This window comes from Oncorhynchus nerka, linkage group LG22 (assembly GCF_034236695.1).
Source record: "Oncorhynchus nerka isolate Pitt River linkage group LG22, Oner_Uvic_2.0, whole genome shotgun sequence".
NCBI lineage: Eukaryota > Metazoa > Chordata > Actinopteri > Salmoniformes > Salmonidae > Oncorhynchus > Oncorhynchus nerka.
Window position 1 is genome coordinate 84,465,025 of NC_088417.1, and position 20,486 is coordinate 84,485,510.

Sequence of the window (20,486 nt, forward strand, 5' to 3'; positions counted from 1 at the left end):
TGGGAGAGGGTTTGGTTAGGTTGGGAAAGGAGTTGGTTAGGTTGGACGAGGGCTTGGTTAGGTTGGACGAGGGCTTGGTTAGGTTGGACGAGGGCTTGGTTAGGTTGGGAGAGGGCTTGGTTAGGTTGGGAGAGGGCTTGGTTAGGTTGGGAGAGGGCTTGGTTCGGTTGGGAGAGGGCTTGGTTCGGTTGGGAGAGGGCTTGGTTAGGTTGGGAGAGGGCTTGGTTCGGTTGGGAGAGGGCTTGGTTAGGTTGGGAGAGGGCTTGGTTAGGTTGGACGAGGGCTTGGTTAAGTTGGGAGAGGGCTTGGTTCGGTTGGGAGAGGGCTTGGTTCGGTTGGGAGAGGGCTTGGTTAGGTTGGGAGAGGGCTTGGTTCGGTTGGGAGAGGGCTTGGTTAGGTTGGGAGAGGGCTTGGTTCGGTTGGGAGAGGGCTTGGTTCGGTTGGGAGAGGGCTTGGTTCGGTTGGGAGAGGGCTTGGTTCAGTTGGACGAGGGCTTGGTTAGGTTGGACGAGGGCTTGGATAGGTTGGGAGAGGGCTTGGTTAGGTTGGACGAGGGCTTGGTTAGGTTGGACGAGGGCTTGGTTAGGTTGGACGAGGGCTTGGTTAGGTTGGACGAGGGCTTGGTTAGGTTGGGAGAGGGCTTGGTTAGGTTGGATGAGGGCTTGGTCAGGTTGGGAGAGGGCTTGGTTAGGTTGGACGAGGGCTTGGTTAGGTTGGACGAGGGCTTTGTCAGGTTGGGAGAGGGCTTGGTTCGGTTGGGAGAGGGCGTGGTCAGGTTGGGAGAGGGCTTGGTTAGGTTGGGAGAGGGCTTGGTTAGGTTGGACGAGGGCTTGGTTAGGTTGGGAGAGGGCTTGGTTAGGTTGGGAGAGGGCTTGGTTGTGGCTTGAACAGTTACTTGGCCTATTTGATTTACTGTAGACTAGATAGTGTTTACTGTCAGTGCTGCTGTGCTCTGTCTCTCTCAATTCCTTTGTGACCACTCAGTATCATCTCCATATCAGCCAGTGTTTCCACTAAGTCTCCCTCACTAGGAGACGCCAGGGTTCCTTACAAAATCAACTATGAAACGTAGTGTTACATGAAAACTTTATGAGCTCCTTCAGCCTTGGAGGGACCTCTACATCACACCATTTACACACACGCCACAATGCCTCACACTCAGGAACACAACAAATTGTGTTTGTCATAAGGAGGAAGCACAGAGAGGCTATGTGGGGGAACAGGAGTAGAGAGGAGCTCTGATTGGCTCAGTAAACTATTCTGGCGTTAGAAATAATAAAGTAGTCAATACTTGTTCCATGGGATGGAGAAGATAGGGAGGAGGTGAGTTACTCACCCCATAAGAGGCAGCGTTGTGGAGGGGGATGAGGCCCCCCTTGTCCTGGGCGTTGACATCAGCTCCATGCTCCAGCAGGTATTCTGCTACCTCCAGGTTATTGTAGCCAGCTGGTGGGGGTGGAAGCAAACACACAATGGGTTAATATAGCTTGGCACCATATGGCTGGTGTTCCATCTCAATCCCTCTCTGCCTCTTTCTCCCTCTTTTCTTTTCACTATTCTTTCAAGGTCTTAAACAAGCTCAGCTTCATAGAGTGACCCTATGCCACTGCAGTAATTTATTGTGTAAGAAATTGAGCAGAAATAGAGAAAAGAAATACAGTTCTGCCGTTGTGTGATGAGGCCTCTTCTCCACCCTGAGCCCCTCCGGTCCCCTCTGCCCCTCTCTGCACCACTCCCTTCTGTCCCGCTCCCCTCTGCACCGCTCCCCTCTGCACCGCTCCCCTCTGCACCGCTCCCCTCTGCACCGCTCCCCTCTGCACCGCTCCCCTCTGCACCGCTCCTCTCTTCCCCTCTGCACCGCTCCTCTCTTCCCCTCTGCACAGCTCCTCTCTTCCCCTCTGCACAGCTCCTCTCTTCCCCTCTGCACAGCTCCTCTCTGCCCAGCTCCTCTCTACCCCTCTGCACAGCTCCTCTCTACCCCTCTGCACAGCTCCTCTCTACCCCTCTGCACAGCTCCTCTCTGCCCCTCTGCACAGCTCCTCTCTGCCCCTCTGCACAGCTCCCCTCTGCACAGCTCCTCTCTGCACAGCTCCTCTCTGCCCTTCTGCACAGCTCCTCTCTGCCCCTCTGCACAGCTCCCCTCTGCACAGCTCCTCTCTGCACAGCTCCTCTCTGCCCCTCTGCACAGCACCTCTCTGCCCCTCTGCACAGCACCTCTCTGCCCCTCTGCACAGCTCCTCTCTGCCCCTCTGCACAGCTCCCCTCTGCCCCTCTGCACAGCTCCCCTCTGCCCCTCTGCACAGCTCCCCTCTGCACAGCTCCCCTCTGCCCCTCTGCACAGCTCCCCTCTGCACAGCTCCTCTCTGCCCCTCTGCACAGCTCCTCTCTGCCCCTCTGCACAGCTCCTCTCTGCCCCTCTGCACAGCTCCTCTCCGCCCCTCTGCACAGCTCCTCTCCGCCCCTCTGCACAGCTCCTCTCTGCCCCTCTGCACAGCTCCTCTCTGCCCCTCTGCACAGCTCCTCTCTGCCCCTCTGCACAGCTCCTCTCTGCCCCTCTGCACAGCTCCTCCACATTACTCCTCTGCTTCTCTCCCCTCCAGGACTTCGTCTAATCAACATTATTGACCTCAGGTCTCCCCACTGGAAGCCCGAGGTAGGGGGAGCAGGGGACCTGTAACTTTGTACAGTACTAGTGCAATTTAGCTTGTGTATTTCTTGTTTGAAGTGCAATAATCATGTTCTCTTCTTTATAAGTGTGTTATTCTATTTGTGTATTTGTGTGATATAGGATTTGTGCAATTGAGTTGTATTTGTGTTTTCTGTTAGCAACAGGGTAATAGTGTAATAGTTTGATTCCCTTTTTTATTTGTATTTACATACTACAATTTGTTTCTATTGGTCTTTGTTACTTCTTTTTGATATTTATGAGTCTTATTTTTGAATTCATATTCGTCCAGGTTAGGGGAGGGTTTGGCCGGGGTAGGCAATCATTGTAAATAAGAATTTGTTTTTAACTGACTTGCCTAGTTAAATAAAGGTGAAATAAATAAATAAAAATAGATTGTGTGTGTGTGAGATGAGGGGAGTCTATGCTGCTCCTCTGCCACCTAGAGAGGTCATACTGTAGGGTGTCCATCCACTCTGCCCAGACTGGGTGAAAACGCTCTTTAGTGACGTACTTTCACATCTCATCCTTTTGTTATAAAATACATTTTACCAAGACAAATATGATCGTTCATGTTCTGAATCGTTCCGTGGGGTCTTTCTCTACCATATTATTAACATTATATATAAAAAGTTGGATTTTGTAACCTAATACATCCCATAATATGCACTTAGTGCTGTTGACAGAGCACTGCCACTTTGTCTTTATATTGTAGTAAAACATGGTGTCAGGTCAGCTGTTGTCCCAGGCTGGGGCTGTTCCCTATCCCCTACTGTGCCTGTTACTTCCTTTCACCCATCTGTTGTCCCCCCTCCAATGAGCCACAGCCTACCAGCTTCACACAGACACAGGGGGGGGGGGGCAGACTGGCCCCACAGCCGACCATCTGGGCACACTGGGGGAGTCTACAATCACACCTAGCTTCAGCTTGTAAACACAGTGGGTCCATGAGATTACATTGGCAGACCTACTTCAGCCAGTTACTCAGGACACTGTGTGGTCTCTCTACAAGTCATTTAACAATCCATCAAATCTGGCCCTTTTCACAAGTATAACTGACACTGTTATTTGTTAACAGAACTTGATATTTAGAAACAGAAGTCAAACTGGGTGGGTCTGTATGTACCCCTGGCTATGTCTTGGTGCCCAGTCTCACCTGCAAGGTGCAGGGGGGTGGAGTTGCGTCCCTGTGTGTCTCTACAGTTGATGTTCTCTGGGCTGCAGAGCTTCTGGACGCGGGCCAGACAGCCTTTCTTCGCAGCGTCCAGCAGGGCAGCGTCTCCTCTCAGCAGGTCCTGGATGTCCGTGTCCCCCTCCTTCACCATGTCCAGAGGAGTGTTTCCATCACGGTTCTTCTTGGTCGGGTCTGCCCCATGCTGAGGGAACCAGCAGAGGGGCTTGTCATGTATTGCTAAGGGACAGCAGTGAGTATAGCTTTAATTGAAACCTAGGAAATCTGTGCCTCTTGGCTGCTGCAGTGAATATGGGCTGGTGAACACATGGTTGCTGGTTTCTTTAATGCCAAAGTGAGAAACAGAGGGAGACGGGTTGAGAAAGCGTGTGATAAGAACTTCTGAAATAACTCAGAATCTAAAAAAAATTACATTTATTCAGCAGGGTTATTCTTGTGATGTGCATCAAGTTTAATGGAACACTAACTATGAGGTGGGAAGTTAGATGCTCCAGCAGCTCTTAGCATTTTTATATGCTAATGCAATCAAAAATAACTCCTCAGTTTACAGCCAGATACACATGTTTCACATATTTTATAAGACATAAACTGGCCCTACTTATGCCGATGAGAAGGAACACATTACACATCCTGCTCTCTCCCCTTTCTCTCTCTCTCCAGTGATCAAATCATGACCAGAGGTGTAATGAAAATAAGCCATAAAACACAAGTGTTTTTCCTGTCTATTATTCAGCCGTAATAAACAGTCTTTACTACCAATGGGCATCAGCATGTGATAAAATTAAATGACTAAACTGTTATGACTTTCTACAGTACCTCTCTGTAAAAGGTATTTAAGGAGAGAGAGAAACCCAAACCTTCCAAAACAAAGTCATCACCTACAGAGAGATGAACCTGGAGAACTGCCCCTTAAGCATGCTGGTCCTGGGGCTCTGTTCACAAGCACAGACTCCACAGAGCCCCAGGACAGCAGCATAATTAGACCCAACCAAATCATGACAAAACAAAAAGATAGCATTCTAGTTTGCTGTAGTTATTTGGCCCTAAACAGAGAGTACACAGTGGCAGAATACCTGACCACCATGACTGACCCAAAGGAAAGCTTTGACTATGTACAGACTCAGTGATCTTAGCCTTGCTATTGAGAAAGGCCGCCATAGGCAGACATGGCTCTCAAGAGATGACAGGCTATGTGCACACAGCCTACAAAATGAGGTGGAAACTGAGCTGCACTTCCTAACCTCCTGCCCAAATTATGACCATATTAGAGACACATATTTCCCTCAGATTACACAGACCCATAAAGAATTTGAAAACAAATCCCATAATAATAATTTTGATAATCTCCCATATCTATTGGGTGAAATACCACAGTGTGCATCACAGCAGCAATATTTGTGACCTGTTGCCACAAGAAAAGGTCAACCAGTGAAGAACAAACACCATTGTAAATACAACCCATATTTATGTTTATATATTTTCCCTTTGGTACTTGAACTATTTCAACATAATGCCATTGGAAATGTGAGTGCAATGTTATCTGTTAATTTGTATTGTTGATTATGTACTTCACTTGCTTTGGAAATGTTAATTTATGTTTCCCATGCCAATAAAGCCCTCAAAAAAGAGAGAGAGAGACACAGACGCAGAGAGACCGAGAGAGAGACAGAGACAGGGGTTGAGAACGCGTGATAGCCTCCAGAGATATTTTGAATGACAAACTCTGTTGTAGTCCCACAGGCCTGAGTTCAGTTGTGTACAGTACCTTGAGGAGCAGCTTGCAGATCTCGTATTTGCCCTTGGCTGCAGCCTCGTGGAGAGGAGTGAACTTCCATAGGTCTGCCACATTCACCGACGCCCCATGTCTCACCAGCAACTCAGCTACCTCATAGTGACCATAAGAACAGGCGTTGTGCAGGGGCACCAGACCTCTGTAGAGAGAGACAGAGAAAGATATGGATTGAAAGAGACGGAGAGAGATACATCAATGGAGAGGGAGACAAAGTCAGAAGGGGAGAGAGAGTCAGAAGGGGGAGAGAGAGAGAGTCAGAAGGGGGAGAGAGAGAGAGAGTCAGAAGGGGGAGAGAGAGAGAGAGAGAGACAGAAGGTTAGAGAGAGAGAGAGAGAGACAGAAGGGGAGAGAGAGAGAGAGAGAGACAGAAGGAGAGAGAGAGAGAGAGAGAGAGAGAGAGAGACAGAAGGCGGAAGGGAGAGAGAGAGACAGAAGGCGGAAGGGAGAGAGCGACACAGAAGGGGGGAGAGAGGGAGAGAAGGCGGAAGGGAGAGAGCGACACAGAAGGGGGGAGAGAGGGAGAGAAGGCGGAGAGAGAGAGATCCATTATTGCAATAATGGAGCTGGTCAACAATCGCCCGGAGGTGATCGCTGAGAACCCAATGAGCAGAACTGAGCCACGGCATTTTATAGTTAAGACACATGCTCCTGAATACGTGACAAACAACAGATGTGTGGAACGGGTCAAAAGGTTAGGATTTGTATTAAAGAAATGAATAATTCACATCAGATAGTATCTGCAGTGAAGACTGTTCTAATTGTATAGAAACCAGGGTTTAGCCCCCAAGACAAGGTTATTGTTATCAACTATCCAGACCAGAGACATCTCCTCCCTGGTACCTCATAGTACACAAATACCAATTCAATCTATGGGATGCAGGCTGTAGGTTTTATCACCAAGCCAACATAAATCAATTTCCAGCGCCAAGCCCCAGAGGCCCAACTCAGTCCACACAGACAAAGATGAGTACAGAGAATCTTTATTCGATGCACAAACAGTATTTTACAACATAATCTTGTCATTTTCTACCATAGACAGACATAACATTCTATATCATCAGGGGAGTGGTGGAGCAGAGAAGATGAAAGCACTGTAGAGATAGGAGATAGACAGACACATGCAGATTTCTGAGCTAATAGACAGCGACACACAGACAGATAGGGAGAAAGAAAGACCGATAGCCAGCCAACCACCATCCAGACACATAGTAAGCCAGCCAGGCAGCAAACCAGCAAGACAGATAGTCAGTCAGCCAGGCAGCCAACCAGCCAGACAGATAGTCAGTCAGCCAAAGACTCACCCCTTGTCTTTAGCGTGGACGTCGGCCCCATGATGCAGCAGGTACTCCACCACCGCCACACGGTTGTAACCGGCGGCGAAGTGCAGTGGAGTGGAGTGACGACCCTCCAGGTCCCGACAATTCACATTCTGTGGAGAGCACAATGACTGCAAGGAGAGAGAGAGAGAACCGTTTTACATTCCGACAGCAGCAAAGCAGTCTGCAGAGAGAGTGAGAGTGGAAAAAGAGAAACACACTCAGTTTCCATTCTAACATTCAGTTAACAGCAGCACAGGCAGATCAAATCAAACCTGAAAAAGCAGCAGAGGTGAAAATGGCACGTTTTCAAAACATTCTTACAATATCTTGAGTTGCAGCCTGGTCTCATAGACTAGACGTAACATGGTAAACATAAATCCGGGACATTCAAATTAGTATGATACAGTCATATGTTATGTTTGGTGTAGTTACATATGACTGAAGGTTACTTAAGGCAAAAACAGAAGTGGGGTATCAACCCAAAGTTTGCGCGTTCAAAACTTAAATCACAGACAACATTAGCATTCAAGCTAATGCAAATACTTACTACTTTTCTAGCTACATTGCAACTACTTAGCATGTTAGCCAACCCTTCCCTTAACCCTTTAACCTAACTCTTAACCCTAACCATATATCCTAACTCCTAGACTAGCTAACATTAGCCACCAAGCCACCTAACGTTAGCGTTAGCCACCTAGCTATTGTTAGCCACATCAAATTGGATTTGTAACATATCATTTCGCTGTACGAATTGCAATTCGTAACATATAAGAATTGTAATTCGTAAAATACCACATCATTTGTAACATATCAAAATAATTGTAATTCATAAAATACAAAATAATTTGTAACATATTGTACGAATGGCAATTCTTAACATGTACGAAATGATGGACATCCATAAATTAATACATACCATAAGAAACGTAACATATCATACTAATGGAGTGTCCCAGATGTACATTTACTATGTTACATCTACCCCTGAATGCAGGTTGGGAGTTGAAGGTGATGCAGTCCAGTGAGTTCACATACCAAGACAAAGAGTAGTAGAAAATCCAATAACAGTTTCCATATCAACGGGTCCTGTGCATGTCGTGTATTAGCCTTCTTTTTCTTGTGAGTCAGCTAGCTATGCCAGCGAGTAAGGACCACACAGACGCACGCACACACACTTAAATGAGAATCCTACCTTCACAGTGTCCAGATCTCCAGCTTTAGCTGCCTCCAGGAGTTGATAGTCTACATCAGAGTTCCTCACAGGTACATTTTCTGGGCAAGCAAAAAGAACATCACATAATCACCAACCAGTGTCTCAGTGTAACACAACCCCAGCCAGCAGAAAGGTCACTCTGTCACTGCACAGTCGCTGTCCATGGAAGACACAGCGATGGAACCGACAAAGACTGTCTGAATAGAATGGAGAGGAGATAAAGGTAAATAAACACAAACCCACACCACAGGAGGTTGGTGGCACCATAATTGGGGAGGGCAGGCTAGTGGTAATGACTGGAGAAATCAGTGGAATGGTATCAAATACATCAAACATGTGGGTTCTATGTGTTTGATGCCGTTCCATTAGTTCCTTTCCAGACATTATTATGAGCCGTCCTCCTCTCAGCAGCCTCCACTGACCCACACATATTCAGAGCTGTCAGGCACAAACATATATTCTCTCTCTTGCTGTCTCTCTCCTTCTCTCTCTGTTGTCTCTCCGTACCACTGAGTATCTGCTGCACGGCCTCGTTGCCCATCTGTGAGGCGGTGAATCCCTGTAGTGAGAGGATGGAGGCGTCTGCGCCGTAGCTCAGCAGCAGTCTGCAGGTCTGGAGGTGTCCTGCCATGGCAGCACGGTGCAGGGCTGTCTGCCCCAGGGTGTCCAGTGCATTCATCTGGGAGATAGGGAATGAGTGAGGAGAGGGGTTGTGGGGATTGAGCTGTGCTGTGAGTGAATTTTCCCCAGCTGAGCCCTAAGGCTGCTAGAGCTCTTCAGAGACTATCAGCCCCGAGCAGGAACTGGGAGTGTGTTTGCGTGCGCATCCATTTTGTGTGTGTGTGTGTGTGTGTGTGCGCGAGAGTTTTTGGGAGGTCTACTGCATATGTAAATGTATATGTGTCTATAAGAGCATGCATGTCTAAGTTTGCTTCCTGACAGACTTATTCATTCAGCACCATCTCCGTTTCTCTTAGCTCCTGGGATGTCCTCATTTAATTCAACTCCAATGAAAGGGGAGGCTCTGCTTAGAACAACACAGCACAGCCCTGCTCCCCACAGACACACTGATCTGAGCACAGCAGAAAAACTCCAATACTAGGCACTGCTTGACTGTGTTAACTGCTCAGCCAGCCAGGCAGGCAGTCAGGCACGTGCTGCTGTTTACTTTAGATGGCTGAAGGGATGTATAGATGAGGATGTATGGCTGAGGATGGCTGAAGGGATGGATGGCTGAGGATGGCTGAAGATGGGTGGCTGAGGATGGGTGAAGGGATGGATGGCTGAAGGGATGGATGGTTGAGGATGGGTGAAGGGATGTATGGTTGAGGATGGGTGAAGGGATGGATGGCTGAGGATGGGTGAAGGGATGGATGGCTGAAGGGATGTATGGCTTAAGGGATGTATGGCTGAGGATGGGTGAAGGGATGTATGGCTGAAGGGATGTATGGCTGAAGGGATGGATGGCTGAGGATGGGTGAAGGGATGTATGGCTGAGGATGGGTGAAGGGATGTATGGCTGAAGGGATGTATGGCTGAAGGGATGGATGGCTGAGGATGGGTGAAGGGATGCATGGCTGAGGATGGGTGAAGGGATGCATGGCTGAGGATGGGTGAAGGGATGGATGGCTGAGGATGGGTGAAGGGATGGATGGCTGAAGGGATGATTGGCTGAGGATGGGTGAAGGGATGTATGGCTGAGGATGGCTGAAGGGATGGATGGCTGAGGATGGCTGAAGGGATGGATGGCTGAGGATGGGTGAAGGGATGTATGGCTGAGGATGGCTGAAGGGATGGATGGCTGAAGGGATGTATGTGAGGATGGCTGAAGATGTATGGTTGAGGATGGGTGAAGGGATGTATGGCTGAGGATGGCTGAAGGGATGGATGGCTGAAGGGATGTATGGCTGAGGATGGCTGAAGATGGGTGAAGGGATGTATGGCTGAAGGGATGGATGGCTGAGGATGGGTGAAGGGATGTATGGCTGAGGATGGGTGAAGGGATGTATGGCTGAAGGGATGTATGGCTGAGGATGGGTGAAGGGATGTATGGCTGAGGATGGCTGAAGGGATGGATGGCTGAAGATGGGTGGCTGAGGATGGGTGAAGGGATGGATGGCTGAAGGGATGTATGGCTGAGGATGGGTGAAGGGATGTATGGCTGAGGATGGGTGAAGGGATGTATGGCTGAGGATGGGTGAAGGGATGTATGGCTGAGGATGGCTGAAGGGATGGATGGCTGAAGATGGGTGGCTGAGGATGGGTGAAGGGATGGATGGCTGAAGGGATGTATGGCTGAGGATGGGTGAAGGGATGTATGGCTGAGGATGGGTGAAGGGATGTATGGCTGAGGATGGCTGAAGGGATGGATGGCTGAGGATGGCTGAAGATGGGTGGCTGAGGATGGGTGAAGGGATGTATGGCTGAGGATGGGTGAAGGGATGTATGGCTGAGGATGGCTGAAGGGATGGATGGCTGAGGATGGCTGAGGATGGGTGGCTGAGGATGGGTGAAGGGATGTATGGCTGAGGATGGCTGAAGATGTATGGCTGAGGATGGGTGAAGATATGTATGGCTGAGGATGGCTGAAGGTATGTATGGCTGAAGGTATGTATGGCTGAAGGGCTGTATGGCTGAGGATGGCTGAAGGTATGTATGGCGGAAGGGATGTATGGCTGAAGGGATGTATGGCTGAGGATGGCTGAAGCTGTATGGCTGAGGATGGGTGAAGGTATGTATGGCTGAGGATGGCTGAAGGGATGGATGGCTGAAGGTATGTATGGCTGAGGATGGCTGAAGATGTATGGCTGAGGATGTGTGAAGGTATGTATGGCTGAGGATGGTTGAAGGGATGGATGGCTGAAGGGATGTATGGCTGAGGATGGCTGAAGTGGTATGGCTGAGGATGGGTGAAGGTATGTATGGCTGAGGATGGCTGAAGGTATGTATGGCTGAGGATGGCTGAAGGGATGGATGGCTGAAGGTATGTATGGCTGAAGGGATGGATGGATGAAGGTATGTATGGCTGAGGATGGGTGAATGAATGGATGGCTGAGGATGGGTGAAGGGGTGGATGGCTGAAGGGCTGGATTGCTAAGGATGGGTGGCTGAAGGGATGGATTGCTAAGGATGGGTGGCTGAAGGGATGGATTGCTAAGGATGGATGGCTGAAGGGATGGATTGCTAAGGATGGATGGCTGAAGAGATGGATTGCTAAGGATGGGTGGCTGAAGGGATGGATTGCTAAGGATGGATGGCTGAAGGGATGGATTGCTAAGGATGGATGGCTGAAGGGATGGATTGCTAAGGATGGGTGGCTGAAGGGATGGATTGCTAAGGATGGGTGGCTGAAGGGATGGATTGCTAAGGATGGGTGGCTGAAGGGATGGATTGCTAAGTATGGGTGGCTGAAGGGATGGATGGCTGAGGATGGGTGAATGGCTGAAGGGATGGATGGCTGAGGTGAATAATGTTTACTTTGGATGTCTGTTCCCTCTGTCATGCTCCCTACCCAGCTAACTAGTGCTGGGTCTCTGTGGGGGATAGCTACCTGCACTGAAGGGATGGATGGGTGAGGATGGGTGAAGGGATGGATGGATGGGTGTGGATGGGTGAAGGGATGGATGGATGGGTGTGGATGGGTGAAGGAATGGATGGATGGGTGAAGGGATGGATGGGTGAGGATGGGTGAAGGGATGGATGGATGGGTGTGGATGGGTGAAGGGATGGATGGATGGGTGTGGATGGGTGAAGGAATGGATGGATGGGTGAAGGGATGGATGGGTGAGGATGGGTGAAGGGATGGATGGATGGGTGAAGGGATGGATGGGTGAGGATGGGTTTAGGGATGGATGGATGGGTGAAGGGATGGATGGATGAGGATGGGTGAAGGGATGGATGGATGGGTGAGGATGGGTGAAGGGATGGATGGGTGAGGATGGTGAAGGGATGGATGGGTGAGGATGGGTGAAGGGATGGATGGGTGAGGATGGGTGAAGGGATGGATGGATGGGTGGGTGAGGATGGTGAAGGGATGGATGGATGGGTGAGGATGGGTGAAGGGATGGATGGATAGGAGAAGGGATGGATGGCTGAGGATAGGAGAAGGGATGGATGGGTGAGGATGGGTGAAGGGATGGATGGGTGAGGATGGGTGAAGGGATGGATGGATGGGTGTGGATGGGTGAAGGGATGGATGGATGGGTGTGGATGGGTGAAGGGATGGATGGATGGGTGAAGGGATGGATGGGTGAGGATGGGTAAAGGATGGGTGAAGGGATGGATGGGTGAGGATGGGTGAAGGGATGGATGGATGGGTGAGGATGGGTGAAGGGATGGGTGAAGGGATGGATGGGTGAAGGGATGGATGGATGGATGGGTGAAGGGATGGATGGGTGAAGGGATGGATGGATGGGTGAGGATGGTGAAGGGATGGATGGATGGGTGAGGATGGGTGAAGGGATGGATGGCTGAGGATAGGAGAAGGGATGGATGGGTGAGGATGGGTGAAGGGATGGATGGGTGAAGGGATGGATGGATGGGTGAGGATGGGTGAAGGGATGGATGGATGGGTGTGGATGGGTGAAGGGATGGATGGATGGGTGTGGATGGGTGAAGGGATGGATGGGTGAGGATGGGTGAAGGGATGGATGGATGGGTGTGGATGGGTGAAGGGATGGATGGATGGGTGAAGGGATGGATGGATGGGTGAGGATGGGTGAAGGGATGGATGGGTGAGGATGGGTAAAGGATGGGTGAAGGGATGGATGGGTGAGGATGGGTGAAGGGATGGATGGATGGGTGAGGATGGGTGAAGGGATGGGTGAGGATGGGTGAATGGATGGATGGATGGGTGAGGATGGGTGAAGGGATGGATGGATGGGTGAGGATGGGTGAAGGGATGGATGGGTGAGGATGGGTGAAGGGATGGATGGGTGAGGATGGGTGAAGGGATGGATGGATGGGTGAGGTAAATACTGTACCTTTGCTCCATGTTTCTGCAACACCTCCATGATGTCATTGTGTGCCCTCTCAGCAGCCACGTGTAGGGGAGTCATGAAGCTGCAGCGACAAACCGCACCCACAGGTTTGAGTCCACATAGTCATGACATAAGTGGTTAGGGGATGAGGTCAGACAGAGGTTAGGTAAACAGGAAGACACTCACTCCTTGTTCTTCTCGTTGACGTTGGCACCTTTACGTAACAGCAGCTCTGTGACCTGCTTCCGCTTGGGGTGAGGAGAGGCCACTGAACAGTGCTGCAACACAAGAGGAGTTCATTTAACACTGTAGCCCTGTGTGGTGTGTGTAGTGTGTGTAGTGTGTGTGTCTTACCAGTGCCGTCTCGTGGGTCTGTGGGTGTTTGAAGTTGATAATCTCTAGAGCAAGGGTCTTCTTGGCCTTGGCCATGTCTGCCTCCCGCGCTGCCTGGAGCAGAGAGTGACCCTTAAACTCATCTACAGAACACACACAGGGGGCGGAGAGAAAGACGATGTCATCCAAACAGTTACACACACAACCCAAAACATTTTATTGGAGGGACAAACTATAATACCAGTGTGACCATGTTGGTATGCATGTGAGTATATTGTGTGGGCCTGTGTGACAGTGTGTGTGTTTGTGTGTCAGTGTGTGAGAGAAGATGCTGTTCTCACAGGTGAGTCTCTCTTTGAGCTCTGGGGTGGGGGCCATGTCCACAGCACTCTTCCCGTGACAGTTGACCAGGGAGGGGTCAGCCCCGTGGCTCAGCAGCAGAGAACACACCTCCACGCGGTTCTTCGAGGCAGCTTCGTGGAGAGGGGTGAACTGCCACAGGTCCATGGCATTAACACACGCTCCGTGCTACAGGAAACAGAGAGGGGTGTTAGACACAATCGATATTGTAAAGGAAAGAAAGTGGCAGGTAGGTGAAAATGTTTTTTTGAAACTAGTCCAATAAGAGCAAAGATTTCGCTGAACTTTTCATTGAGGCGTTACGACTCAGGTGTTACCGCAGCACTCACGTGATATCTGACATCAAACATCAGGTGAGTGATGAGGACTTCCCGTAGACTAGCCAGTCAGTCTTGAGACCAACTCAGACAAGAAGTGAAAAAAGTCTGAGTGTTCTGTCAAAGGAACCCAGATAGGTTTTTCAGACAGTGACAGAGCTGCTACGAATCCCTCTGAAAACACCTGATAAAATAACGTCTTTCTCAGGACCCACTATACAAGAGCTATTCAACTCTGACCCTACGAGGTCCGGAGCCTGCTGGTTTCCTGTTCAACCTGATTATGAGGGCTAAAATCAGTCCCTGGTTTGAGGGGAACAATGGAGAAAATAAAGCCGTGGAACTGGCTTCGTGGTCCAGAGTTTAATTTGAGGGCTCTATAGCCTCTGAGCTAAAGGATTCACACTTTCATAATATATGCCATTTAACAGAGGCTTTTATCCAAAGCAACTTACAGTCATGCGTGCATACATTTTAAGTATGGGTGGTCCCAGGAACCAAACCCACTGTCCTGGCGTTGCTAGCATCATGCTCTACCAACTGAGTTCCACAGCCACACCATAACAAGCATGCCAGGACACACACAAAGCAGCAGAGGTGAGTAGAAATGCTGCATTTCTTACCTTCAGCAGCAGCTCTGTCACTTCGTAGTGACCATATGAACAGGCATTATGGAGAGGAACCAGACCCCTGAGGGTGAGAGGCACACATAGACAACATTCATTCACATACGAAACAGACTTTGTATATCTGTGTAATGAACAGCTCAGTTAGTTAGGTAAGGAGGTCAATGAAGTGTGAACATTGGGGGGGACACGACACATGGCAAACAACAAACACACTTACCCTTTGTCCTTTGCATGTACGTCGGCACCGTGCTGTAGTAGGAGCTGGACTATTCTGACCCGGTTGTACCCTGCAGCCAGGTGGAGAGGGGTGGACTACAGAGGAGAAGAGAGAGAGAGAATAATCAGAATAAGACAAGGAAATCTGAGACGGCACTTTCTACCTAACAAAACACCCCCTACTGGGCAAGAGCAGGAGGTGGATGCCCATGACCACACCTATAGCGCGTTAGCACCGCTCCTCAGTGGTAGCCTATATATGAGTGTGTGTCTCTGGGGAGAGAGGTTGATGGGAGATCCCAGAGAGGGAGGAATGGACTCAGGAGGATGGAACGTTTACCAGGAGGTGGTTCACTGAAACAGAACTACAATGAGCTCAGAACCAGAATCAGCAATACAAAGAGCTGATCTGGAAGGAAAATATCATTGTGATCATTATAGTTAACACTTCAGGGGAAACCCCAGTGGGCTAGCCTTGGCTATATGACTGCACTGCTTACATATCCTTTCACATCTACTCGCTTGTCTTTTGTTATTGTCTTCCAGATGGAGGCTGTGTGTGTGTGTGGTATAACCTAAGTTATGTTAATCTCATCTCACAGACTCTGTCTTCCCACTGAATAGTCAAATAGCGTACATCACCTCATTTAAAATAATTAGTGCAATTAGGGAACTGCCAACTCAAGCTGGACCAAAAATGTGAATCAATGGCTTCCCTCGTAGCAGCCATGTGAAAGCCTCTCTCAGCTGTTTCTGCTTTGAGCAGAGTGCTCGACACATTAGTCAACAGTCAAGTAGTGAAGCGCTAGAACAATGGCTGCTGCCAATACAACACAGGAAATTGGTGCTTTGGTGCCAGTTTGTTGGGCTGTCCTACAACTGTGATTCTGGAAAATCATGAAATGTAGCTTGCTACGTTTGTTGTGAAGAGGCAGTGACTGATTTCGAGCAAACGCAGACAAAACAACAAACCTAAGGAGGAGCTGAAAAGAAAAGGAAGCATCATGTAAGAGACAGCAGCAGTGGAGTTCTATCAACAGAACACACAGATGACTAGTGGAGCATCACTGTAACTCAGAGACAGCAGCAGTGGAGTTCTATCAACAGAACACACAGATGACTAGTGGAGCATCACTGTAACTCAGAGACAGCAGCAGTGGAGTTCTATCAACAGAACACACAGATGACTAGTGGAGCATCACTGTAACTCAGAGACAGGAGCAGTGGAGTTCTATCAACAGAACACACAGATGACTAGTGGAGCATCACTGTAACTCAGAGACAGCAGCAGTGGAGTTCTATCAACAGAACACACAGATGACTAGTGGAGCATCACTGTAACTCAGAGACAGGAGCAGTGGAGTTCTATCAACAGAACACACAGATGACTAGTGGAGCATCACTGTAACTCAGAGACAGCAGCAGTGGAGTTCTATCAACAGAACACACAGATGACTAGTGGAGCATCACTGTAACTCAGAGACAGCAGCAGTGGAGTTCTATCAACAGAACACACAGATGACTAGTGGAGCATCACTGTAACTCAGAGACAGCAGCAGTGGAGTTATATCAACAGAACACACAGATGACTAGTGGAGCATCACTGTAACTCAGAGACAGGAGCAGTGGAGTTCTATCAACAGAACACACAGATGACTAGTGGAGCATCACTGTAACTCAGAGACAGCAGCAGTGGAGTTCTATCAACAGAACACACAGATGACTAGTGGAGCATCACTGTAACTCAGAGACAGCAGCAGTGGAGTTCTATCAACAGAACACACAGATGACTAGTGGAGCATCACTGTAACTCAGAGACAGGAGCAGTGGAGTTCTATCAACAGAACACACAGATGACTAGTGGAGCATCACTGTAACTCAGAGACAGGAGCAGTGGAGTTCTATCAACAGAACACACAGATGACTAGTGGAGCATCACTGTAACTCAGAGACAGCAGCAGTGGAGTTCTATCAACAGAACACACAGATGACTAGTGGAGCATCACTGTAACTCAGAGACAGGAGCAGTGGAGTTCTATCAACAGAACACACAGATGACTAGTGGAGCATCACTGTAACTCAGAGACAGGAGTTCGTCTAGCGACCGTGTGTTGAGTGGGTATCAGAGACTAAATCAAATTGTCACAGCCAGACAGTGAATAAAGAGGTAGCACGAAAAAGGCTGGACCTCAGCCCCTTTCAGATGTACTTTCTAGGTGAGGAAAAAGTATGTGACTGGAGAATAGTGAACAAAATAACGAGACAAAAGTGCCAATGAAGAGTGCACAACAAAGATTTTCCTGCTTTCCACTGATTACACAATTAATAAGGAACTGTGTAAATTGTCCACCCATAGATAATTTACAACTCTTATTTGGTCTGGACAATAGTACCAAAATGCAAAAAAGCTTTCGTAACATGCACATTATAATTACAACAGCAAAAGTAGACAATGACCCAAGTCCAAAACAAGGATAAAAGGTGTGACAAGCTACAGGATGGCAGGGTGAGGTCATAGTATGGCATTACAGGAGCAGATGCAGACAGGGGAAGTATGTTGGCCCCGGTAATAAGCAGGCAATAAGGTGAAATCAGGAACACCTACAGAAGAGGGCTCGTATCCCAGTGTTCTTTATCCTGACCCAAACTCCCCTCCACCCCAAATCATAACCGTAACCCAGGAAGCAATGGGAGGTTTGGTGGGTGGATGAAATGTGACCAACAAGAAGGCCAAGGTCCCAAAATGTGCACAAGGAGTCAGCTAAACTGAAAAAAAAAATGATAAACCAAAATCCCCCAGAAAAGTAATCAAAAGGAGTGCATCAATCTTAGAGCTGTTTGAAAATAACTTACCAGCATTTTTTGAGATGTCGACTGATTGACAATGTCGCCAGAACAAAAACAAGGAACACAAAAACACAAAAATGATAGCATCATGTCGGTATTCCAAGCTAGAAGAAGTCATTGCAGATTTCAATCTAAAATGTCAAATTCAATTGAGCAGGTGTATTTTATTTGAGGTGTTTCTAATCATTTGAATAAGTTGTTGGGAACAGAACAGCGCGTCTGCACTAGAACCTTTCGAGACAGAAGGTCAGGTGAGAGGTGCAGGACACTGACATTAGCAACCATAACATTTCTATGACATTTGAGCAATATCAGGAGGAAGACGACACGGTTGTTGATCATTCAGTCTCCCCTTTTCCACTCGGTCCAGCCCATTTGGGCAGTGGGAAGGTTGGGCCTGGCATCCGGGCACCAGACAGCCCTGTTCTGTTCTACCCCCAAATAGATAACCTAGGCTACGTGAGCCGGACGGGCCAGGGGGGCTGGGATGGGACGGGGGAAAGGGGGCTGGGACAGGGGGCTGGGACATGGTGCTGGGACGGGGGACAAGAGGCTGGGACAGGGGCTTGGACGGAGGACGGGAGGCTGGGACGGGGGGCTGGGACAGGGGCTGGGACGGGGGCTGGGACAGGGGGCTTGGACGGAGGACGGGAGGCTGGGATGGGGGCTTGGACGGAGGACGGGAGGCTGGGACGGGGGCTTGGACGGAGGACGGGAGGCTGGGACGGGGGCTTGGACGGAGGACGGGAGGCTGGGACGGGGGGCTTGGACGAAGGACGGGGAGCTGGGACAGGGGGCTTGGACGGAGGACGGGAGGCTGGGACGGGGGGCTGGGACAGGGGGCTTGGACGGAGGACGGGAGGCTGGGACGGGGGCTGGGACAGGGGGCTTGGACGGAGGACGGGGGGCTGGGACGCGGGGCTTGGACGGAGGACGGGGGGCTGGGACGCGGGGCTTGGACGGAGGACGGGAGGCTGGGACGGGGGACAGGAAGGATGAATCCTTCCAGTCCCATCCCTGTCAAACGTGGCAAAGCAGAGCTGTTGTATGTTAGTAATCATAGGATGCAACACTAGACCTCTCTTCAACATGACAGCTGTGAATCATACGTATTAATATGCCCTTTACCAGACGCTTACAGTCATTTTGTGGATCTCAGTACAAAACTGCTATAGAACAACACAAGCCATTGTAGAACCTCAGAACTGGAAACCAGTATCATGCACGTCCTTATTTTACAAGGGAAAGAAGTCAGCTATTATATGAAAGCCTGATAACAAAACAGCTATCTACAAAATAAACTGACTGAAATTCACCCAAAACACAGTTTATGATGTGAGTATTTTACATGCATCCCATACCACTGTCTTGACCAGAGACTAGACTATTTATCCCAGTAACAACATGCCATTAATCTATAACGTGTTGGTAGGATTCACACACCATGCTGACAGAATGCTTTCTTTCACTCTGTTTCGTCTGCACTAAAAGCTGCATTTTTCACGAACAGTTTTCCCTTGTCTGCCAGTTTGTTTTTATTGGGTTGTGTGTCTCGCCCCAGGAACATTACAAATGCAATGCAGCACAGGGCTGCATCGCCATGGCGACACAGCTGTAGCTGAGGTTGGGCTCAATCGCTTAGGCTCCGCCCATCAATCTGTCACCCGAGGGGCGGGAGGAAAGGAGAGGGGGAGGAGGGGGAGTCAGCCTAGTGAGAGATAGAGCATCCCACCGGCTTTATATCCAATCACTACTGCGAAATAAACAATAACAAACCCTGTTAAAAATAACTAGGTACTGGTCCCTCTCGCTCCCTTTGCAATCACTAACATAGCTCATGGACAAGACAGGGTAATGATCCATCTGCTTTCAGACACAAAGCTTCTCTCTGTTAAACAACGGACCAGAAATGATTACAAACCGGCTTCCATTTAGAGTGTCTAGTCCACTACCACAGTCCACTCAATACCCTCTCCCTTCCTCAAATAATGTACTGCCCCTACGGATATTAAGGACCGTTTGAATTCGGAACATGATGTACTGAAGTGATACAGATAGTTAGAGGAACTGCTGGAGCATATTGTCTCGGAGGCCCCACTGTGATAACACAGAGCATTTCCATTTTAAAACCGAATCTTAAGTGTTTGAAGGGGACATCTGTGATGGTATAAAAGCACTGTTCCATTTCCCAGTAGACCTGGAGAAAGAAATAAAGAGAGAGCGCGAGAGAAAATGGATGTGGCAGGATGACCTTTTGTCTCCCAGCCCTTGGGGATGGGTACTGTAGTGAGTCAGGGAGAGAAGAGAGATTTTCAAGTTTGAACCTTTCCTAATCTTGATTTTTTTTTTTTGAACTCACTTATAAACGTGACCTGTGGAATGCAGATGGAATTGGCAGCACCAGTGGCGCTCAGATAATACATTGGATGGCACATGGTTATATCTGTGTCATTGTTTCACGTCCAGTACGCTCAGCTAGTTGTTTTTTGTCAGTTGAGGGGTGCACATCACGAGCAAAAGAATTAGCATTATTTTACTTTGCATGTGAGAACCACTAGCACAGGCAAGTCTGATAAGGCTCAGCTGAACCACAGCCTCTGCCGTAGAAAAAAAAAGAGCTTTCT

General features: G+C 49.0%; 1 protein-coding gene across 2 annotated transcripts in view; it reads right to left on the reverse strand.

Annotated features, from left to right (window-relative positions):
* The window catches only part of LOC115105897 (poly [ADP-ribose] polymerase tankyrase-1-like), a 152,730-nt gene that overhangs the window by 15,175 nt on the left and 117,069 nt on the right, over positions 1-20,486 (reverse strand). Inside the window, exons 6-18 of one of the 2 annotated variants that reach the window (XM_029628375.2) lie at positions 17,869-17,889; positions 15,017-15,111; positions 14,794-14,860; positions 13,835-14,021; positions 13,515-13,636; positions 13,347-13,438; positions 13,164-13,242; positions 8,689-8,860; positions 8,161-8,240; positions 6,951-7,096; positions 5,623-5,788; positions 3,822-4,041; positions 1,337-1,446 (exon numbers count right to left, since the gene is read on the reverse strand). In XM_029628375.2, the coding sequence (XP_029484235.1) occupies positions 1,337-1,446; positions 3,822-4,041; positions 5,623-5,788; positions 6,951-7,096; positions 8,161-8,240; positions 8,689-8,860; positions 13,164-13,242; positions 13,347-13,438; positions 13,515-13,636; positions 13,835-14,021; positions 14,794-14,860; positions 15,017-15,111; positions 17,869-17,889 (1,557 nt within the window). The remainder of the gene's footprint in view (positions 1-1,336; positions 1,447-3,821; positions 4,042-5,622; positions 5,789-6,950; positions 7,097-8,160; positions 8,241-8,688; positions 8,861-13,163; positions 13,243-13,346; positions 13,439-13,514; positions 13,637-13,834; positions 14,022-14,793; positions 14,861-15,016; positions 15,112-17,868; positions 17,890-20,486) is intronic. The other variant, XM_029628376.2, reaches the window with a different exon arrangement.